General features: G+C 37.5%; 1 protein-coding gene and 1 long non-coding RNA gene across 3 annotated transcripts in view; one reads left to right on the top strand and one right to left on the bottom strand.

The window, feature by feature from the left end:
- The first annotated feature begins 8,492 nt into the window (after nt 1–8,492).
- On the top strand, nt 8,493–11,579 carry LOC122842527. The gene is made up of 2 exons (XR_006372575.1): nt 8,493–8,789; nt 11,324–11,579. It is a non-coding gene; the product is annotated as an uncharacterized LOC122842527 (long non-coding RNA).
- A 7,066-nt stretch (nt 11,580–18,645) lies between these two features.
- The window catches only part of fam204a (family with sequence similarity 204 member A), a 67,142-nt gene continuing 61,535 nt past the window's right edge, over nt 18,646–24,252 (bottom strand). For both annotated transcript variants that reach the window (XM_044136004.1, XM_044136003.1), the window contains 2 exons: nt 18,863–18,972; nt 18,646–18,728 (listed from right to left, as the gene is read on the bottom strand). In XM_044136004.1, coding sequence (XP_043991939.1) covers nt 18,677–18,728; nt 18,863–18,972 — 162 coding nt within the window. In that variant the 3' untranslated portion in view covers nt 18,646–18,676. The remainder of the gene's footprint in view (nt 18,729–18,862; nt 18,973–24,252) is intronic.

Here is a 24,252-nt window from a genome sequence, read left to right as displayed (position 1 = left end):
TCCCAGCCATATGGATTTCAACTGTGACTTCTGGCAGATGTTTGTCCAACCCAATGCTCAATTATCGGCACATTAGGGACTCGATGTCACCTTCTGGGCCTTTCGAGGATTCCCGTCAGATTTTGATTATCAGGCCTAATCAGTGAATTTCCCCCCCCCAAAGCTCGCTGATTTGACATTTTTCCTTTACCGATAAAACACAAGCTTTAAATGTGATTAAATGATCTTGTTGTTTGTGAAATGGAAATGCTGAAACCTTTTAGCTGTCAGATGTCGACGGGCATGTCAGAACTTGATTCTCCCTGACAACCGAGCTACAGCGGCGGGATCTCCACTCAGGCGAACGGAAATCCACTGAGAGCGACACACAACGTCAGAACAAAACACAGCATGCAGGCTCTGATTTCTACCTGCTGCTCTGTATTTACTCAGGAATCCCATTACACTGTAATTAGACATGATGTTAGTGAAGTTTAATCATTTTAACTCAAATCAAAACAAAAGTCAATAGGAATTACGCAGAGTGATTTATTTTCAGTGTTTTTTCCTGATAGTTTTAATGATTATGGTGTTTTTATACATTAATATCCACTGTACAGTTATTTTTATTTTTGATATGAGTTTTTTTGTTGTTCTCTTCTTAATTATTTTATTTTTTCTCTGACATTTACTTGCCGGAATAAATAATTTTTTCACTTCATTTCAGTCTATGCTCTCACTCCTTCTGCATGAATCTCCAAGTTTTGCTTCCCTTTCTGCACCTCTTTCAAACGCACTGTAAAAAAAACACACAACAAAAACACCTCATCCAGTGTCAAAACTTTTCACAAAAAAAATAAGTGTTTTTTTCGAAATTGGTGTGTTTCCATTAATCAAATTTATTTTTATAATTTCAAATTGCGTATTTTTCATGGGTAATGAAAACACAGTTATTGAGATGCTTTTGCTAATTTAGAGTTTTTGATTTGCTTTGGAGAGTTTTTTTCTAAAATTGCTTTTCTTGGATCACAGTTTCTTCTTGTTTTGGATGATGTGTAATTGGACAGATTTTTAAGAATATTTTTCATACTTTGCTATGAGGCGTAACCGTAGCAACAGTGTGAACTACATTTTATTTAATTTCCCTTTGGGATCAAGAAAATATTTCTGAGTTGAGTTTGAATTGAAGTTTTGGACTTACATGGTCAACGGAAACGCAGCTAGCGACAAAAAGTCTTTCCCATGATTTTTTAGATCAGAATATTAAATCCATGAATTAAAAATATAGTGTTTATTGGTGTTACAACAAACAAATGTTTTCTTCCTAATATGAGTTATTAAAATAAACTGTCAATGATATTCTGACTTACTGGAATAATCTGTATATTCTGCCTTTCTGTTGGATTTTCTTCTAAAGTTTCAGTCAGAAATACGTCTCCGTTTATTTATTTTTTGCTACATAAACTTCAACCTGAAGTCCCAAGACAGTGGGTGAGTTTTTCCTTTTTCTCTTACAGCTTATGTGCAGCAAACGTGGCAGCAGCAAAGGGAAGTGATTCATTTTCTTAAAGTAATTAAATGCCTACTTGATCTTTTTTTTTTCTGAGAACACGTACAAAATGTGGCAAACAAATTAAAGGAGCGCTCCATGACTAAACCTTTCCCTTGGATTGGTGGAAACCTCAGAAGGGAAGCAAGGAGCCAAACCTCTTCTAATCTACGTTTTGGGAGTTTGTGAGGAAACAATTGGGAAACGCTCATTCTATTTCTGTTTAGGTCCGATTATTAATTTAAATTAATGTAACCCCACTTACTCCCACGGTTTAATTAATGATGCCTGTTATCAGCTGTGTTTAAGAGGTAATGGACAATGCTGAATTTTGAGTGTTTGCAGTGCTGCAGAAGAAAAAAACTGCTTTACTCCTTTGTAATGGACTGCCAACAAACAAGAGATTAACACTGTTTGTCTCTCTCCCCTTCTGCTGCGGTGAAATGTAAAGCAAGGCGGAGAGACGGCCAGCGAGGTATTAAACACATAACTTTGAAAATGATGAGTAGAAACAGAGACGGCGGTCAGAACTGCAAAGGCCCTTCATCACATAATCCATAGCATAACTCCTGATCTGATTAGAGAAAACGGGAAGGACGAACCGGAAAAGAACGGCAGAAAAAGAAAATACTGATGATAAACAAACATGAGAAGAGTGAAAATGTTTTCAGCTTTGGCGAATTTGTTTGAATTTTGCTAACCTTTCCACAGCTGTTGCAGAATACTACATTAAACGTGAACTTACTATTATTATACCTTAAAGGTGTTAGAACGTTTAGTGAACCTCTGACTCGCTACTGTCTACGTCCAGAAATGTTGCACATGTGCACAACGCTGGTCTGTTACGTGCACAACAATCCTGTTACCTAAATGAAACCTGGAGATGTAGAAATTATTAATTTAAATGAATCATCACTAAGGAGTGTCTTAGTGATGTCACTGCTAAATGTGCTAATGGCGGAGCAACAACTTACCGTTACGGGATGCCAAAGCTAACTAGCTTTAGCCTTACAGACTATGTAGTGGTGAACTAGCTGTTGCGTAGCAGAGAGTGAAGAATGAGAGTGATTGACAGCGCTAAGACCCTCCTCTTGGCTCTGATTGGCTGTTTCTGACTGTGTTGTTTTTCTGCACTTTGTATTTAATTTTTTCACATTTTATCTGTGTTATGTTATACTGTCATGACATGAAAATGATTTTAACAAACATGTAAAACAAATATATATTTTTAATAAAAGTTACATACTGCAGCTTTAATGACAAATAGAGTAAAATAAATGAGATTATTGCCTTTTAAAACATGAAGAAGTTACCATGGGTTCCTTTTGTTTACGTTATTGCCAATAACGTCTCAGGAACATTTGTGGAAAACATTACACATCTTCTAATTTGTGTTGTTGGATTTGGGACTCCTTCAGGCTCCGGGCCCCATTACTCACACAGCAAGAAGTGAAAATAAAACCCAAAGTGTTGCGAAGAGCCCCGAAGACGTCACGCACGTTCCTGATCTGTGTTTGTGAAAACCTGACGCTCTCCCCGCTTTCATCTGGACAAGATGGAGTCAGTTCAAGCGCCGGTTCCCGCTCAGCTTCAAAGCGGCCGTTTGAGGTCTCGGACCGGACGCTTGCTGCAGGTGCAGTGTGGGAAACTCTGATGCAACAGCAGAAACGTTCAGCTGCAGAGGGAGGGGCGGCAGAGCGAAGCCGCTTCGTGTTTCAACGTGGAGCGGCGAGGCCTGGCGCAATTAATCTATTAATCAAATAATATTATGATTAGAAACAAACAGTTAGATCTCAGGAGCTTTATTATCCTTTATTTAGTTAGTTAGTTGTTCTTCATTCTGACATATACTTTATTTATTTTTGCTCTCTTCCTCTCTTTGCCACTTCTACCCAAAATATCTGACTCTATGTGTTAGTCAAACAATATTAGAGAAAAGCAAAAATAATAAAGCAAATCAGAAAATAGCTGCCAAGATTGAAGGAAAAAACCGAATATCTTCACCCACATATGTTAAACAATTTCATTATTTTTGTTTTGACGCTGTTTGGTTACATGTTTTGTCCTGAATGTGTTTATTTAATGCATGCCTCCTTGTTTGGTCTTTATTTGATTGTTTATTTCATTTTTGTTGCTGTTATTCGTTCTCTTATGGTGTTATTTATTTTATAGATCAAGATCTCTTTTTGTTAGTCTGTAATGTTTGATTTATATGCACTAAATGGTGAATAAAAAACAAAAATAAAAAATAAACAAACAACAATAATACCAAATAATTATAATAATTGCATGAGAAATTAAAAAGACATCAATAATCTCTATTTGCATAATTTATTGTTTATCTTTCTACTGAAAACTGGATAATAAAAGTTTTCATTCTGGTCTCTTTTTGTTTACAGAGATTTTATAATTTATTTTATGTGTTGTTTCTGTTGTTTTGTTTAAATGAGACTTATTTTTTCTATTTAACATGTCAAATGTTCACTAGAACTTAAAATTTGTTGATTTTTGAGAATCCATTACCATTATATTGCTCAAAAATTGAGACAATATCATCATTTATCGTTATAACTTCAGGGATGATTTATCGACCTGCAAAATTTGTTTTTGTTAAATTCCCAAGATTTGAATTTCTTTTTTTTTTTTTTTATTAATCAGTGAGATAAGATTCCCCCTTTGAGTCGCCATACAAAGTCATAAAATATACAAACGCAGTGGAACTACAATAAGTGAGTGGAGGATTACGTCTTTCATAGCTGCACTGTTGCATGCTGCACAGTCATGCATTCCCAGTAAAGCAGCGAGTTACTCAAAGGGAAGGCGGGTAAACCCCCTGCGATGGATCTCTGTAGGTTAAGAAACGGCGTTCGCTGATCCAGCAGTGAGATAGACGCTTACCAAGGTCAAGGAGGCTCCCCGGCGTAATTACCGCCTCGCAAACACAAAGGGCATTGTTATTGGACAAGTATAATGCGGCACATTAGCAGAGCAACACTAGCTGGGGAAGACACTGGGCGGGCATCAATTCAGCCGACTTATCTAAAGTCTCTAATTACTTGGTTTATTTGATAAACAGAACAAGGAGAATCCTTAAATGATTCTGTGAGATCCAAAGGGGATTAATTTCTGACTCCTTGGAAAGAAAGAGGAAAAAAAAAAACAAATCGCTGGTAGAATCCCATATTTCACTCTTTAATCACGCAGTAATTAGGAGCAATAGGGCAGCAGTTACATTTGGCATCTGGTGAGATTGGAGAGGGAGGGAAAAAAAGACGCCTGTATTAGAGAGGCTAAAACAAAAGACGCAACAATCAGACAGAACAGCAGGAAGCTGAGCTACAACTCCAAATCCACCAGTCTGGATTCAATATTTCACCAGGAACGTCCAAATACGACTGAATCAAAACATAATACATTTTGAATTTAAATTAAAGAAACTGAAATCTTCAAGTGACACAACTTTAGCATCAACTGATTCAAATTCTGTAACAAAAAACAAAAAAACTTAACTTACAATCGCAGTGTTTCTATTAAATAAAACGCACAATTAAAATCACACATAAATAGATTTGTACACATGGTAAGTTAAAAAAATCCTCATTCTCCAACTTCTACCTGTTGTCTTCTTTGTCATTTTTGCCTGTAGTAACGTTCGGTTGTTGATCATGTGATTCGTGTGAGGAGAAAAAAAAAGTGTTTCCATTTGCAATTTTGTCAGGCAAACCAATTTCAATATGGCCAAAAAACAATTCATCTAAAACTTTTTAACAAAAACAAGTTTTTCCTAAATGGGCGTGTTGTCATTGAGCAAATTTACTGTCAAAATGGTAAATTGTGAAATTGTATAGTCAATAGAAATGCAACTAGTGTAAAAAATGCACGTGATGTTTTATATAGTATCTTAAAACTAGTGGACAGAAGCAAAGATCAGAACAATTACAAGCTTCATGCAGCTCTACTCAGTTAGTAAATGTAATAAAATAAGCAGCAATGGGAAAAAACTAACAGACAATCCTGCAAAATGTGTTGAGCAGCAGACTGAGGAAGAAGCTAACTGGAGGCGCCGTTTAGCACTCAGGGAGAAAGGCTTAGAGTGGAGCAGGAACTAAACACCTTGGCTCTCTACATGCATGGACTGACTTAATGAATGTCTAATTAAGGTCTGTTTGAGGCTCTGTGTTTACTACCAGCTAACAAAACAAAGCCAGTATGTACCGTTTTACCAGTGACGGTCCTCAAACAGAACAAAGGTTTTCTCTGATTGAGCCTCTCCTGACAGTAACACGATGCGGCTCCTTCGTATTTTGGCGTAACAGATACAAATGGGAGGGTTTGGGTCAGGGTTGCCAGATCTGACTGAGTTTGAAGGCAAAAAAAAAACAACATAAAAAAACTCCAGTCCAAATTTCAACCTCATACATCATTGACTGTATTTATAGACTTGTGGAAATTCACAATATTTTTGGTCGACTTTAGTTGTTGCAACGTGACGTCACACGTTAGATTCCCCCATCTCCCTGCTGCTCGTTGACAATAACTAGCATTGGTTTTAGCTGTCAAGTTGTCAACATAACTCGCTAAATCTTAGCTGTATGCCTGATTTCAAAGAAAAGGGGATGCAATGATTTGCCATGAATTGTCAACACTACAACTATAACATGGTCAGAAAAACGTTTTTATTAGAAAATAAATAGAGGTAGGTAGGTCAGCTATGCTAGCTTGACTTTGACAATCTTAACATGCAGATGAGCTGCAGAATTTGTTGCTTTGGTTAAAAAATACAAAAAGTTACAAAAAGTCGAGTTTTTCTGCGTTGTTTTTCTGTTTGCTGTGGCGCACAGCACTAAATTGATAATACCTTCATCTCCAGGTTTGCTAACGTAGTTGTTCTACCACGTCAACAAGAATCGGATTTTTGCCATCCAGTGTTGTGCACATGCTCAACCCTTCCAAATGTAACACATGACATCTCTGCAGAGGGTCAATACTGCATCAGCTTATATTAAACAAAAATTGGTTTGTAAATACAATTTTGTAATTTCAATTACCAGTATTAGGTTAGCTTAGCTTTTTCTTAAATAGACTTACAACTTTAACCATTTTTATAGAAATTTTTGAGCATTTTGAACTGATTCCCAGGATTAGGAATTGCGATTCTGTCTGTAATTGATTATTTTCTGAATTATTATCCTGGATATTTAGTCTTTCTCTGGTTTCCCTCATCCTTGTTGAACTTCGTGACGTTTGCGAACCAAACAGGCGGTTTTGAAACCGTTTTGCTCTCAACCTGCTTTCTGATTCCTGCAGCTTAAATAAAGAGGTAGCTTCTCAAGCAATCTTGGTTTTGTTTGTTTAACGTAATTACTACTTGTCCTCCCATCCTGCCGGCCCAGATGATGCATGAAAATTACCAATTCCCCTACTTCAATCAAAGCAGGAAAAAGCAAAAGGGAGGAAGAGGAGGGGAGCAGATGGGAGCGCAGCGCTCCCTCCCCACATAACAAGAAAGGGCGCTGTCTCTGATTAATTAGCTGGAGTTGGTAATCAGTTTAATAAGACTGAAGTTGATGGTGAGCGGTCCCTTTGGCAGGGCCGCACTAAGCTCCGCTCTCTGCTCAGGGCCTTTGCTTTCTCCCATCAAGTAAACATGCACGCTCTTATTTACATAAACACTTGTTTCTTTTTCTTTTTTTTTTCGCCCAACAGAAGCGGCGGACATTAGAGAAAAATGTATGATTAAATTGAGGGTTTTTTTAATTAATATGTCGTGAGGTATCCACTGGCACAAAGAGGGTCTAATTCAAAGATTTAATTCTGCCTTGATAGCATTCAGCCCTTTTACCATGGTGAGCCGTACAGAAGGCTGGGCTCTTTTTCATTCTTTTCTTCCTTAATGGCAAAATCTCATTATGGTGGTTATCACTGAACGGAGAGCAACGCGGGAGCGACAGGCCGCTCAGCGCCGGATCTGGAGCAGGACGCTTACTGTGGGTTCAGGTACATCTGCGTAGGTCTTTTATTAATCACCTGAAAACGTTTTATTCCTCAAAGGAAACATATTTTTATTCTTCAGTTTTGTTATTCTATAGTTTCTTTACTTTGGAAGGATTGTATTAGATGTTAATGGTTTTAAACTGGACTTATTGAACATGCAGATTTCACTGGTATGGGGTTCTGTTTGTAAAGTTACACAGTAAATAATTAGCATCAATATTTTGGGTTTTTATTTAGCCTGTTATAAGAGAAAATAAATGGGTGTTAAGTTTTCATCATCATATTTTCTTCAGGTTGTCCATACATTTATAAATAAAGATTCAAAACTAAATATTGAATTCACAAATTAGATATTTAGCTTAAAAACAAAGTATTTAGCTCCAAATTAAATATTTAGTGTGTAATCTAAATACTTAGTTCCAAAGTAGATATTTAGCTCAGATCTTAATATTTAGCTCGGTATTAAATATTTACTTAGCAAGCTACCCTAACTAGTCATAATCTTTAGGCTAGCAAGATCCTGCTGCTGGAGGGCAAAAAGCTACTAACTTTTAGCTATTGTCAACATAACGCACTAAATCTTAAATGTACATCTGATATCTAAAACAAAAAGTGACGCAGTGCTTCGCTACTAATTGTCATCACTACTACAACAAGAAAAAAAGGTAAGGAAAAAGTTTGATTAAGGAAAAAAATAATAGGAGTAGTTTAGCTATGCTAGCTTGACTTTGACAACCTTAACCTTAACCTTCTGCAGACGTGCTGCAGAATTTGGCGTATTTCGGTTCAGTTAAAAAATAAGAAAAGGCGACCTAAACACCAACTCTTAACAGATCATCAACAAAGCAGGTGTTTAAATTAGCGAATCAGCCGCCGCTGTGCTAGCTTAGCTAATAGCAATGGTAGCTAATCTACTACAGCGATCACATATTAATAACCACAAAATAAACAGCAAGCCTGAAAACTTAAAACTGTAAATGACTGAATGTTCTGTTCTCTGTGTGGGAAATGCTTCCGTGTCTTTCGGCGTTGAATCCTGACACATAAAGTGGCGTTGTTGTCGGTTGCTATGGCAACGTGTTTGGGGAAAAAAGAAGAATAGGATTGGTTTTGAGTTGTTCTTCAACAGTTTTTCTGCGGTATTTTTCGCTTTGCTGCAGCTCACTGCACTACATCAGTAATAGCTTCATCTCCACGTTTTACTTATTTAACTGGATTTTTGTACCGAGGTAGCGCGGCTGTAAGAATCGCCTTTTTTCTGCTCCAGGTTTGTGCGCATGCGTAACATTTCCAGATGTAAACAATAACATGGAACACTTCTGTAGGCTTTAACTTTAATTGGGGCCTGCCCCATAGCAATGCATAAGGAGAGCAGTGACTGACTTGCGAAGCAAGTCAGTCACTGCCTCCATGCATTGCATGGCAGGCACCTATTGTTCTACACCCAATAGAATGCCTCTTTATTCTTAACTTCTTCTTCCGCGGACATTAATGCGGCTCGTACCGCTGCGAGCCCAGCCACAAAAGTGGTATCAAATCGTGCGGCTCGTGCCCGGGAGGGGTGCTATTACTTTTATAAGGAATCGGACTTACGATGGCGAAGTAAAAAGCGAAAAACGAGCAAAATTTCCAACTGCCGAAACGCAGAGCATAACTGACACCAACTGCCGCTTTTTTAGAGTGAGAATTTAAGCAGATTTTTGACCCCAAAGCGATTTTGAAATCGCCGTCACGCCCAAAAATATCGCCCTATCGATATCAAACTCGGTCATGACATTGATACGCATGCCTGCTCCGGTAAAATGTGTTCGGTTTTTCTCTGGCATTTACGGTTTTCTGTCAAGATGCTTCAGAGTGAAATCATGGGACAGGGTAACTGACGCTCTCCCAGATTGACTTCCATGTATTTCTGAAAAGTTTCTGCACAATTTTTTGTCTCATCACTGCAATTACTGTGAATGAGGTAAAAATATGAATTGCGGTACTATCGGAGAAGACAAATAGCCCTCTCATACGCTTCAAACGGTTTTCAAATATGTATTACGGTTCCTGAACGGCAAAGGTTTGTTCGGAGTGCTTTTTCCATATTAATTGGCTGGGTGTCTCACAAAGATAGAATTTTTTTCCCCCCTTTCTGTCTCACACAGACATGACAGTTAGCAGCTGATCCATTACCATAGCAACGGAACACATGAGGCCAGAGCAGCTGATTCATGGGAGGACACTCTGGAATGAGCTGGCCTTTAGAACTACTTGTGTTTTGGGCATTTTATAACTGATTTTAACAAACCATTGTTACACACAGGATTAATGTGTAATTTTTAAATAAAGCTTAATGGAAATTTCCCAATAAAAGCCCCAATATCTCTGTCAGGTGAGTGACAAAAATCTCTGCCTATATTATCTTTTCCTCTCAGGTTATGGCACTGGCTTGCGCAGCAAGCCAGTGCAATGGCATTAACCTTTGACCTAATGATAATAAATAGGACTATCAGAACACCATATCTGTAGTTCTAACTAACACTCAGTTAAAACAGAGCTTCCATTTAGAACTACTGGCTGTTTAGGCCAGTAAATAAGAGATTTAACCCAAACACTGTTAGGCATTGGATTAGTGTGAGCATTTAATATGAAGCTTATGTTTATTTTTCAAAATAAAAGCCTTCATATTGCCCTCAGGTTAATGCATCGCCGTAAGGCGATGCAATAATATTAGAATGCTTTATATTCTTAAGATCATTAAGATAAGACTTTTATCTTAAATAAACTATTAGCTATTTTACTTACTTATTAGTCATTTTAAATATACTGAATGGAGTAAATCAATTACAGAAAACATTCTAATGATACCCCACATGCTATTGGCAACACTTAGGTAAAGATATGTTTGGCCTGCTTTGATCAGAAAAACTAACTGCTTCAAACTATTAGGATTCCATCTCTCCCTGTGTGTTTCATTCTCATGACAGTTGAGCTGCTCTTTAGAACTACAAAGACTGAAGGTTAGAACTACAACATGGTGGAACTGTCAGTTACTACAGAGGAGGACTGAGCTGGCCTTTAGAACTACTTGTGTTTTGAGCATTATAGAAACGATTTAACACATTCACTGTTACACATGGGATTAGTTTGACCATTTCTTATGATGCTTACTGAAAATTTCAAAATAAAAGCCTTGGCAATTTTTACATCATATATTTGCTCATTTTTGCTTGACGTGATTGGTTTATCCAAAGCACTCTTAGACACTGGATTAGTGTGGGCATTTAATATGAAGCTTACTGCAAATTTCAAAATAAAAGCCTCTATATGCCCCTCTGAATAGTGCACCGCCTTGGCGGTGCAATGATATCATTCTGCATTATCTGGTTCTCTCAGGTTAGGGAGCTGCCTTGCGTAGCAAGGCAGTTCATTAGCATTAGCCATTTAGCTTAAATAAGCTATTACCTATTTTTCTTACTTATCTGCCATGTTTAGTATTCTGAAGGAATTAAGTAAATTACAGAGAACATTCTAATAATATCCCACATGCTACAGAGAGCATTCACGCTAACATTAGCATTTTTGCTCATTTTAGCTAATACACTTACTTTATCATACTGAATGGTGCATGTCCAGTTTACTTAACATTCTTGTGATTCTATTGATTCTATTGATTACATTGCAACTTTCTTTAGCATTGATGCAAATTCTTAGCATCAGAACGCTGGGTCCAAACCGACGGGCACACTTTGGCAGGCCCCAGTTAAATTTCTTCAGGAATTTTCTAGTTTTCTTTGTGCTGTACCTAAATCTTACCAGACACGACTCGGATTCATTCGAGAACAGGAGGGGAAGAGAAGTGTCTGCCGCGGCCGTGCAGTTCGTGCCTAAAGTTAACTCTGAGGGCCGAGCCGGAGATAAGGGCGCTCCACATCACCTCGTGGCGTTAATGATCGTCCGCAGTTACATCACAAAGGCAGTCAAGTAGCAGATAGAGCACAGAAATAATTTAAGCTCCGCTAAGTGGTCTATTGTCATTCAAATGCTAAATGAATGAATTATGCTTGGCAGAGATGTTAAAGTCTTTCTATTTTTTTTAACAAAGTGTCACTATTGTTTGTGTGGAGCTGAGGTCTGGAGGAGCTGGAATGGTGGGAATTAGCTGGGAGAGTTCGGAGTTCCTTGGGGTTTGGATACAAATTGGCTCCCTGCTCATCAGGCCTGCCTGAACTTTCAGACAAAACCTCCAACATGGCAGCGTTAACGTTCACAAACATTAACGTTCACAAACATTAACGTTCACAAACATAAACGTTCACAAACATTAACGTTCACAAACATTAACATTCACAAACATTAACATTCACAAACATTAACGTTCACAAACCCAAAAGTCAGAACTCTTTTTTTTTTTCCGGTGGCCCTAATCCTCTTCTGTACAAAGACCAACCAGAGGAATGGGTAAAAGGTTAAAGGTCATGGCAGCAGGGTTATGACGTTTGAAGAACTTTTTGTGTGTTCTCTAGTTTTTATTGAGTTAAATCTTATTTAGGTTGAGTTCAGTTTTTGTTAGTTATTGTAGTAAGTTTAGTTTTTTTCATTTTTTTTCGTTCATTTTTAGGTGCATAACTCAAAAAAGTCAAAGTATTGTTATTATGTTTACAGTGATTGGGCAACAAATACTAAGATACAATTTTCACAAATTTTGTTAGGTTTTTGTTGAACTATAATTTCTTCTGAAAATTTAAATTTTTTCCCTCAAAATTCTGACTTTTTTTTCTCAAAATTATAAATTTAATCCCAAATTCTAAGTTTAATTAAATGAGATCAAAAGTTATAATTCTTATATTTGTTCCACTGGCTCTTCTGCAGCTCATCAAAAATTTAATATGCAATATTTTTGTCTTATTAAAAGGCAATTTTCTAACTTTTTGGAAACATTTTTTCAGTTTATTTGTTCTGAATTTTTTTAATCTGTTCCCAGTGACAACAAACCTTTTATTAACCAAGTTTGATAAAAGAATTGAGTCAGTTTAATTTTATACTTAGCATACAATTAAAATCAAAAGGAAACACTGTTATGAATTTATAAATTAAATTTGTAATTTAAATTCTCAGTGGAGGGCCAAATTTGTACCAATCTTGAATTGCAGTTGAGGGGCCACGGAAAATTGTTCCAAGGGCCAGAAATGGCCCCCAGGCCACACTTTGGACACCTGTGCTGTAGATTATTCTCTGTCTGTTGTTTCAGACAGAAAAATTAATTTGTAGAGATGAAGTTTGATGAAGTCATTGTTTTATCTTTGCACAACCCGATGATTGGTCAACTAAACGACGTTTTCTTCCGATTCTCTCCGTTCTCCTCAGGTTCTCTTAAAGCGCCATTACCTCAGCAGGGACTGTTAAACGGCTCCATAAAGAAAACTGAAATATTCATTAACTCTGTTAATAATTCATCCGGATAAAATGGCCATGTGTGCTTTGTAGAATGAAGATGAATATGAAATGAGTGCATGCTCAGCATATTTATGTGTGGGAATGTTTTCATTCCCTGATAGCAAAGGAAGCCAAAATTAATTGAAAGTTCATTTAAATTATTTTGTTCTTTCGCGTTATTCTGCGTGATAACATTGATGCTTTCCAAGCAGTTTTGAAAACCTACATTAAGTAGTGCGTTATAAAAGTTTTTATTAATTTATAACTGACCTAATTCCCTCTCCTGCGAGTCTCTTGTCCCGAAACGGAGCGACGAGTTTCCTGGTGGTTTTCTGCTCTCGTAAACAACACTGAGCATTCGCTCATCCAAACACTGTCAAACTAATTTCCTCACACCACAGAGGTTCAATTTAGCTTTCAGATGAATCAATTCTTCCTCTAATTATCAATTGTGACACCCATAATGACTGGAAGACTGTAGCGCTGAATAAATGGCATGTCTTTTGTGTTATAATTCTGTGCATCTTGACAAACATGACCCATTAAACAACCCTGTGGCCTTTTTCAAGAGCGACGATTAGGCTAATTAAAACTGCTAAACATCTGAGGGGGCTGCAGACGTGCCAGAATTAAACAGGTCATTAAATCAGCCGAGGAATATGTCAACATCCACTCTGCCTGTCGCTCCCGCAGCGAGATACTCGCAGAGCAAGGAGGCGATAATACGCAGCAGATTGTCTCATATGCGGGAAGAAAGTGGCCTCGAGTTGACAAACAGAACACATAAAGAAAACACATTAAAGCAACTGGAGACGTGACAAGAATTGATGACAAAACACCTCAGATGGATCTGCTCGCTGAAAAGCCCTCTGAACTACGTACGTTTTGCCTCTCAGCCTCTTCAAATCAACGCTTTAAGTATAATCTTCAAATAAAAAGCATAAAACATTCTTTCTTCACATCAAATTTTCTATGTTTGAACTGTCCAGCAATAGTCTTGATGTCTAGAAAAAGGTGAAAAACCTCAATCATATATTCACAGTGTTGTTACCTTACAGTGTTCTTCACAACTATTTACATTCTTGTTAAAAACTTTTAAAAATCCACTTACTTCTGCTTCAGAACATTTAGAGACACATAAAGACAATTACAAAGTCAGCCTTCTGTCACCTGAACAACGTTTTTATACCTTAAAGCGCTTTGAGCCACCTTAGTACTGAAATGTTAAACACAAATAAACTTAACAAAACGGATAGCGACACGTTTCTGCAAACTGCTTCTGTAGACGAGATCGGCACCAGCGCACCTCCAGACCCCCGTAGGGACAAGGCTGTTAGAAAATGGATCGATGGATGAATGAACCTCCTACATCTTGCTACAAAGTTGTTTTAGAGATATTTTCTCCAGACACTAGACCAGGTGTGGGCAATCCTGGTCCCCAAGGGCCAGTGTCCTGCAACTCTTAGATGTCTCCCCGGTCCAACATACTTGAATCCAACAGCTGAATCACCTCCGAAGTGCAGTCAGGTTCTCCAGAGTCCTTCTAATGACCTCATTGTTTGACTCAGGTGTGTTGAAGTAGATACATCTAAAAGTTGCAGGACACCGACCCTCGAGGCCTGGAGTTGCCCACTCCTGCACTAGACCAAAACTACTTGGTAAAATTTTGTGTTCTTGCAGTGCAGTGATTTAATTTTTTATTCTCTCCCCAAGTTGCAAACTGATCTGCGTTTTGTGGGTGAATGTGTCTCCAGAGTGAAGGGCTACGCAAGTTCAGTTCATTTACTATTTTTGTAGGTATTTTGTGAATAATATTTTACATTTATGTAAATCACAAATCAGCAGGCACTGTCCGTTACCTAGCAACGCCAGCAGAGTTCTGCCCGTTACCTAGCAACGTCAGCAGAGTTCCAGCACATTTGGTCAGTTGGTTTTATATCTATAAAATGGCTGCTGGAAAAGACAAGCGTTTTGTAGTTTCTTACCATTCAGAAACTGTTTGCTGCTTTCTTGTTGGTTGTGCAGGAGGCTCCACTTCTGCTTTTCAAAGATGTGCGTTTGTATAATTGCGCATTTGTTTGCAGCCACTTTCACCAAAGTTATGATAGTTAACTAAAACTAACAACATAAAGAAAACTGAAACAGAGAAAACATTTTCATTAACTGAAATAAATATTTTGGGCTTATAAAAGTAACTAAAACGTACTAAAATTAAAGGTATGATATTCTTCGGTTTTGCTTTTTCTGAATCTACTTTTTGGCCTTTTGAACTGATGTGAAATTGATCTTTTTTTTCTACACAAGCAGTTTGTTAGAAAGTTACAACACTCTGCAAACCCCCCAAAGGCAAAAGTTGGGAGAAAACAGCAGTCAGACGGTTGTTCAAGAATAAATGAATACATTTTAAAAATATATATTTTTAAAAAACTAACTATTTTAACCATTTAAAACTGAACGATATTTAACTAATAATAACTACCAAACCCCCAGTAAAATCTAATTAAAAATAAATAAATTAGACAAAAAGTCAAAACAAAATTAAACTATAACCCAGAATTATAATATTGACAGTAACATCCTCACCTCAACATCTCTATTTTATTACATTTACATGACCTGCTGATGCAGTTTTTTCAATAAATCTCGGAGTTGCATGTTTTTAATGTACTGAAGCATTTATTAGTGAGCTTAAAGCCTTCAGCCGCGTATCAATAGCATCTTATTATTAATCTCTTTGAACGCAGCGTAAAGCCGAGGGCAGAGATGATTCTGCTTTCAAGCTGGAAAATCCACTTTTCTCTCCCGTCATGTGAAGGAGCTGCAGTCCGTTCCTGGAGGCCAGTCTTAACCTTTGACCCCAGACGATTTGTTGTGAAATCCTGCGACAAATTCCTTGGGCACAAGTCGAACCACTTCTAGCAAAAGTGTTTGTTGTGTTTGGGAGGTTTATAAGAACAACAGTAACGATCCCATTAGGTGGTTGTGGAAGCTGGAAGGGGAACACATGTTGGCGGTAAGGAGACATCCGGCGTATCGCTCGCTGCCATCGCCGTCCAGCACTGGATTAGCGCAGATGCTGCTGATAGCGCCCAGAGAAACGCCGATGAATGTCGGCTCGTTTAACAAAACGAGACAATAAGCGAAGAAGTCAGGACTGGTGAGTTTTACTCCAGTTTGAGGAAATGTTGAAACGGGAAACAAACGACTAGCATGAAGCAAAACTGTCCAGGTGACCTTTAACAGGTTGGGACAGGATATAGAAAAACATGTTTAGCACAAAATCATTCATAGATAATGACGTTGGTCTGATCAGTTCTGCGTATTTTGAGTTGTTTTACGGTCCTGTCACTTTAAATCCAGATGAGTTGCTGCTGGCCACGCCCCCAAACGTTTAAACTCGCACAAAAATCTGGGTTGAAATAGTTCTGGGTTTTTCATATAATTTAGTTTTATTTCGTTTACTTTTTGTTTGTCTAATTCAGATAACTTTCATTACAGTGTCTGCTCGTTTTTATTAGTTGTTTTCATTTCATTCTCCTATTATTTTGACAATTTTTTTCTCAACAACTTTACTCGTATCATTTTGAAGCTATTCTCGAGAATAGCACTCTGTCATGACGGAAATTAGATTCTAGTAAATACTGTTTGGTACCATCTGCTTAAAGACATTTCAGTTTGATCAGAGGTCAAAGATCAGCTGGTCCAAACAGGCATCAGAACCAAAATCATAATAAAAAACGCATCTTATAATCATTTGTCTCCATAATTTGTAAAAATACTTTGATGAAGGGTTTCAGTTGTTGGGAAAAAAAAAAAGTCTTTCTGACTCCAAGTTTATGGAAATAAAACTTATTACACGTCGGCGCTCGTCTTTCCTCCCCTCATTTGGTTAATTTAATGAAGCATCTCTGATGTTTCTCATCCTAAGTTCAGATATTCTTCACAGCCGCCATCAAAGCGGGGAAATCCCACGCCGCACTTTGATGAGCCTGACGCAGTTTTAACTCGCCTCTCATTACCGAGATAATTAACAGTTTAATTAGCAGCAATTCTCAACAACCGAGAGAGAGAGAGAGAGACAGAAACGTGACGCAGAATTTCCCACAAAGCGGCTCGGTTTCTGGAGATCGGGTCGGTTCAGAACAGGACATTTTCTTTGGGTTTCTCATCTCAATAGAGATGAGAAACGCTTCAGTATGAGCAACGCAACAACTTGGCTCAATTTAATTTTATTCTCGTTACCTTGAAGCAAAGCAATCATCTGTTTTGAAAAAAAAGCCCATCATTACAAATAAAGCAATTATCTCTCTTGCATTTTTTCTCCTTTCCTGCCTGCCGCTTGGTATGACGGCATATTGAGGACAGAGGCGATAGAAAAAAATGTTAATTAATTCTCCGCCAAAAAATCTCAGAATTGATTTTAGTTATTTCTGAAATTTTCTAGAAAAATTCTGAAATTTAGACTTGAAAAGTCAAAAATTTGCAAGAAAAAAATCAAAGACATTTTCTAGAAAAAACAAATTTTTGAAATTAATTTCAGAATTTTTCTCAAAAGGTTTTGAGCTCCCAAAAATGTCCTGGATAGAACGAGAAAATATTTGATTTACAAAAGTAGAAATTTGTTTGACAAACCTCAAAAATTTCAAGGTAAATCTCAGACATTTTCTAGAAAAGAAATTCTGAAATTCTCTTTTTGAAAAGGAAAAAAATTGCAACAAAATAGCTGAAAAATTTTCAATTATCTAAGAAATTTTCTAGACAAAACAATACATTTTCATTTGAAGTTTTCTTTATTTTAAAAGTTAAACATTTTTTTAAAAAAGTTGAAAATTTCAAAACTTTCAACTTTTGAAATGGAGAAAATTTAATGTTTTTTTTCTAAAGAAAATTCTGAGATTAAACTAAAAGTTGTTTTTTTTCTAGAAAATTTGAAAATTTTTTTTCCAGGAAATTTTTTGAGTTTTTTTGCGAAAAATGTACTCTATTTTTTTTCTGTCTGCAATGTCTGTAAAACGTTGTTGTAGTTTGGACTTAAGGCTTCTTGAATGAAGCTTTCAGCGCGTTTCTGCTGCAGATCAAAGCTGCAGAAACTGGAATTTGGGTTTTTAAGCGATGCTGCAGAGGAGCTCAGCGCACAATGAGCAGCAAGTGTAGGCTTGAGGAAAAAAACAGGAACGCGTGTGCCTCTTGTTTTGGGCGCAGAGACAAAGGCTCGTCTCCCAGCTGGGCTCGGGCCAGCAGCAGAGTCTCTGTTTCAAACTTGCAGTTTGCGACCGCTCCAAACTGTTTACAGCAGCCAAATTTCATTTTCTGCTCCCAAATCCGATCGCACATTATCCTGTACATTGCATTAGCGCTCTAATCTTCCCTTTCTCTTCCTGCGCAGAAGAAAGAAGCGCCTTCATGATTAACCCACTTTACAGCAATAAATAAACGCATCATCCAGTAATGTACACCAGATTTAATTTGAAGGGGAGGGAAGGGAAAAAAGGCTGAAATCACTGAAATGTAATGAAAAATAACACAATGCAGACACCAGTGGGCGCCTTGGGAATTAATTTGAATGCTTCTTCATTATTTTCCTCTCTCTGCTTCACTCTGGATTGGTTTTCTCTCAGCCGACTGCCTGACATTTTCCCCTCACATTCAGCAGCTGAAATGCCTTCAAAACATACAAGAATGAAGAGGGAAAGAAACACTTTTTCAATCAAATTAACTCCTCTTCCTCCATTTTCATCACATGAAGCCCATATTGCTTTTGGTTTCCCATCGTTGCTTCGCCTCAAACCTGCAAAACAAAAACAAAAAGCATCAAAAACCCACAGAGAAGTGGCTCCGCCGCACCGTTTTCACCCAGAGCGCCACCCGCGAGAGGGGCGTGACGGCGGACATAAACACAGAGACACGAGGAGGACGTCTTACCCCCAGGCGATCTGCCTCTTCCTCTTCCTCGCTGCTTTCAACGCTTCCTCTTCCTGTTTGCGATGCACAAAGTCACGGCAATCAGCAGCCTGAGCGATTTGCACAGCCATCTATTTACAGACGGACAGAAGAAAACGGAAATTAGTCGGTTTCTGTGAAACGTCTCTCAGAAATCACCAGAAAACGTTCAACAGCCACGTAAACACAAAATTATCCCTCAACAGGACGATATGAGGAGTCAGAGTCACCAAATCAGCTTTGTAAACTTTTCCCAAAGTAAAATTCAAGGACTTTTCAAGTATTTTCAAGGTAGATTTTCAAACTTTTCCAGCACCACGTTTTGAAGTTAAAAACAAAAAATAAATAAAAGAAATAACAGCTTCAATTTAGTAATTCATGACAGTATGCTACAATTTACAGCAAGAACGACAATATTGACTAAAATATAACAAAGTTTAATGTTCTGAAAAAATTTGAAAAATTTTCTCACTTAGAAATAAATTGGTGATTATAAAACAAAAAAAGATTTATCTTCAGACAGAGAAAAAAAATGTATCTGAGTTTTTATTGTACTTAAATTTGCGGCTTTAACTGTAAATAACATTTTCCAAACGTAGGTTTTTAATCAAACATTATATTGTATTTTATTATAAAACTGCACTGAATATCAATACTTTCAAGGACTTTATACAGAAATCAAGAACTCTCCAAACCTTGAAAACACTTACAAACTTCTGCTGACCTCTGAGAACATTTTTTACTAACATCTTTAAAATGACAGCAAACATTTGACACCAGTTTCACTGGATTTGAAGAAGACGGGAGGCCGACTTACGCAGGCGACGTTTTAATCTAATTGTGATAATAAACAGAACCGGATTGGCCGGTTTGATAAACTGGATGGTTTGGAAAAGACGTGTGATTGGTTTGTTGAATTGACGTCTTGTGAATCAGTTTCTGCATAAATAAACAAATAAAATAAAATGAAAGCCATTACACTTCACCATTACTTTGTGTCCGTCTGTCAAAAATAAAACAAACACGTTGGCTGTAATTTGAAATACTTTTGCAAAGCAGTGGATGTTATTTAAATAAAGTTAGTAAAACATGTTAATATACGATAAAGTTCAGTTAAACTAAACTAAATTCAAAGAGCCGTTTACACCGCGCCGCCGCGGTGGAACAAAATGAAACCTGGAGACGAAGCTACTATTTATTAATATAGTGGAGCAAAGCAAAGGGAAAAATAACGTATAAAAACTGCTTAAGAACAACTCAAAACCACGTATTTCTCAGTCTGTATGTCGGCTACGCTACAGACAGATTCGTTGCCATAGCAACCAACAACAACGGCGCTTTATGCTTCAGGATTCAACACCAAAAAACACCCAAACATTTTCCACGTAAAGAGCAGAACATTCAGTCTGTTACAGCTCTTTTCTTTTTGGGATTGATGTTTATTTTACGATTATTAAAAAGTGATCGCTGTGATAGATTAGCTACCACTGCTACTAGCTAAGCTAACACAGCGGTGCTAGATTAGCTAATTTAACCAGCTGCTCTTCTGATGATCTGTCAGAGTTGGTGTTTAGGATGAATTTTTTATTTTTTAACTGAAACGAAACACATTGAATTCTGCAGCACATCTACATGTTACAATTATAAAAGTCAAGCTAGCATAGCTGAACTACTTCCCACGCCCTCGCTACTGTTTTTTTTTAATTAAAACTTTTTTATGACCTTGTTGTCTAGTGTTGACAGTTAGTCCCTTTTCCTTTCACTTATCAGTTGTACATTTAAGATTTAACGCATTAAGTTGATAACTTGACAGCTAAATCCAATGCTAGTCATCATCAGCTAGCAGTTTTTCTGCCCTCCAGCAGGGGGCGGGTCTCAGCCTGCAGTGGGTCCATCAGGGACATTAAGTTTTCCCAGTTATCATTTTTATTTATTGCAGTTAAAATGTTTTCTTAATTACATTTATTTTAGTTAACTATAATAATTTTACTCGTCACCAGAGACTCTTCTAAATTTTTTATTAATTGTTTTTGTTTATGAGCTCTATTGTTACACAAAAACAAAAAGAGCCATTTTTATACCTTCAGATGCAGCTCATGTCCCACTCCAAACCCAATCAATCAAGAATAAATGATGTAATAAAACTACAATCCATAATTAGAGACAATCTCCACCATTCTGCAGATTTTGCACCATAGTCGTAATGGCATTTTCCTTTTTTTTGTCTGCGACTTTGTGTGTTTGGAGTGAAGCAGAAATCAGAAGATGAAGAGAATGACCGTGACTGCAAGAGGCAAACATTGAAATCCCAGGGAAGACATGCGCGCATTGTGAAGCGCAGTAATCCCAGTAACCCCAGACACACAGAAGCCCCGAAACAAAGGGGAAAAATCCTGCCGCTGCTTTCACTCCTGAGATAGGTTTATTATTCGAGCAAAGGCGAACTTTGATAAACAACTTGGAACAATTTCACCAAACCTTCGGGTAATTCTCTGTAATATTCAGAGCACAATCAGCGGGGAGAGCAAGTCTTAAGGTAATGAAGAAATGTGCCACCACTGTGAAAAAAAAGACCTGCTGGAAAAAAAAATGTTTCAATTATAATTAAGTGGGATAAACTTTATTAGAAAGACTGAAACTAAAATATCTCTTAATGCATGCTGGGATTAAGCAGGTCAGAGCGAGCAGGCAGGAAAAATTAAACTCTAAAGGCTTTTTATCACCATATTTCAGGAACCAAGGGTGTAAAATGTTCTAATTTGGGATACATTAAAAGCCATAAAGGTCTTTCAAAAAGATTAATGGTACTTTGCTTGGATTTAAGATAAGGGCTTCGGCTGGCTGCAAGTGCTGGGCTGCGGCTGGGCCCTGCAGGCATTCATCTATACAGTCACTGCTAGATTTCTGAACGCGTCTGAATAACCTGCAGCACACAGGCTGTGACAGTTCTGCACTTCTCTGCCATTTTATACGTTTTAAACTCCCAGAATCGTGTTTTTCTCCTCCGTAAGAGACGAAGGCTCCACTGTATGCAGCAGATTTCCAGATAAACCGTCTTGTTGGGGGAACGTTGGGGTTAAATGGGTTAAATGGGTCAAATCGACTTCATTTAGAAAAAAAATGCTGATAAACTCCAACTACAACTGAGGGATTACTGGATCAAATAAAAACAAACAAATGACCATAAAAAAATGTCATTTTGACTGAAATCCAGACTGACCAACATGTTGCGACCAAATTTGGTCGCCTGGCGTCTCTTCCTGTTTGGCTACATGAATGGAAATATTATCACTTTATGTGGGAAAAAAGAGAACAATTTATAGAAGATATTCAGATCTAAATTTTAAGGAAAATAAAAATAAAATACAAATAAAAAATATAGATAAAAATTTAAATTTGAACCACTATAATTTATAGTGTTCCTGTGAGATTTCCCATAATGATTTAATTCATTAAGATATTCAATGTAATATTAGTTTTTCAACTAGTTTTTATTTTTACTTTCACGTCTTACTGACATTTTAATTTTTTTAATAATTAGATTTTTTTTTATTTGTTCTCACCCTTTTCCAAAAACATTTGGGGTTTTTTTTTCTCATAATTTTGTAATTAATTGATATTCAATATAATATTGCATTTTTATCTTTATATTTTTTAGTATTTCTGTGACGACATGAATGAATTCAGCAGTTATCAGTTGATGCTCCATCAGAATATTATTCTAGTTATAATGTAAAATAAAAACTTTTTAAATGCGTTTCCATCTTGTCCAGTGCGCCTTTGATTATTTACAAGGCAACTTCCTCCTTTTATAACAAACTTTTTTTAATGATTTAAAGATTTTAGGACAGTTGAAGCATTAAAAAAACACAACAAAGACTCAAAATCATTCACTTTTGCTGGAAAAAAATAAGAATAAAGTGAAAAATGAGAAGATATTTGCTCATTTCGGCTGCAAATCAAACAGAAGTGATGCTAAACGGTTTTATTTGCAGATTTGCGCAGAGCGTTTTTACACAGGATTACCCACATTACCCAGCTCTCCTGCAGGTCTGGAAAACGCCTCCTGCTGCATTCCTGCAGCAACGCTAAACCCCCCACTTCCCTTCAAATTCCCAGCATACCCTCTGCTATATTTAAAGCTTAAAGGTCTTTAATTTTATCAGTTTTAGTCTACACTCCCTGATTGTCTTTACTGCGGCTCAACATTAATGTCAACCAAGTTACCTAGGAGACAGAGCAGATCAAAGAGACAAAAAAAAGCCCTCAAATGTCTGATTAATCAAGCCTGCAAACAGCTTATTTCTTTTAGCCTGCATGCAAGTATGAAAATGAGATTCGGAGAGCAGTACATTGTGCAGATTTGTTCATTCTTATCTGAACAAAGCCAGCGGCAGCTTATTTCATGGATCACTGGCACTGTCAGCGCCGCGGCGCCGAGCAGGTGACGGCTCCTCTTTCTGCGCCGAGAACGAAATTAGCAAAAAGTCGGCACAAATTAGCCTCTCATATTTTCAGTAATATGACATTATTTTTCATTTACTTTTTTGATCCACTTTTCAGGATTTTTTTTTCAGTTTTTTTTCATCCTTCCCCCTCTTCTTCCTCCTCTTTCTCCTCCTCCTCCTCCTGCGTGCATCTTAGTGCCAAATCCGAGGCTGGTGAGAAATCGCACTGGAAGTACAAAGCAGGAAGAGACAGGAAACCTCCTGCGCTCTTTGTTTACGTGGCTCCTAAACGCCAATTCTTCCCACTCCATCACATTTAACATACAATTAAATGTCCATCACGGCCGTTTCTCTTTCTCTCCTGTGTGGCCTCTCCTTAAAAAAAAAGATTTATTCAGAGGATTAATTATCTGACCTTTAGAAGATTTGAAGAAAAAAAACAAAACAATGCACAATGGCGGCGCTGCAGCGGCGGCTTAAGGCCACTAGGAGGGTTAAGTCAACACTGTTTTCTGTTCGGGTCGTCATGGAGATCCAAGTGAGGACCCAAACATGGAGCCACAAAGAAATGACGCTGCTTAAATGTAGAAGAGACAGAGTCTAACACTTTATTGCGTCATTATGCGCCAATTAAAAGCACACAAAGACAATGGCTGAACCGGAGGAAAAAATGCGTCTCCGTGTGGATGAAGTGTTAAAGCTCCTATTAACAATATGAAATAAATGATGGCTTTAAGGAAGAAATGGCCTTAAACCCATTCATAAATTTCCTATCCAGGAAGCCTCTTCCAATTAAAACGTGTGAGAGGTGGATTAGCAGAGGCTATATGGCTTTGCCTCGCTAAATCACCTCCCCGAGCTGCTCCGCTGCATTTGACGTGTAAACGATTAATGACCAGCCTAATTCCTTTATCACACCACCTT

Source organism: Gambusia affinis, linkage group LG13, assembly GCF_019740435.1.
Source record: "Gambusia affinis linkage group LG13, SWU_Gaff_1.0, whole genome shotgun sequence".
Taxonomy (NCBI): Eukaryota; Metazoa; Chordata; class Actinopteri; order Cyprinodontiformes; family Poeciliidae; genus Gambusia; species Gambusia affinis.
This window is presented reverse-complemented; position numbering and strand designations above follow the sequence as displayed.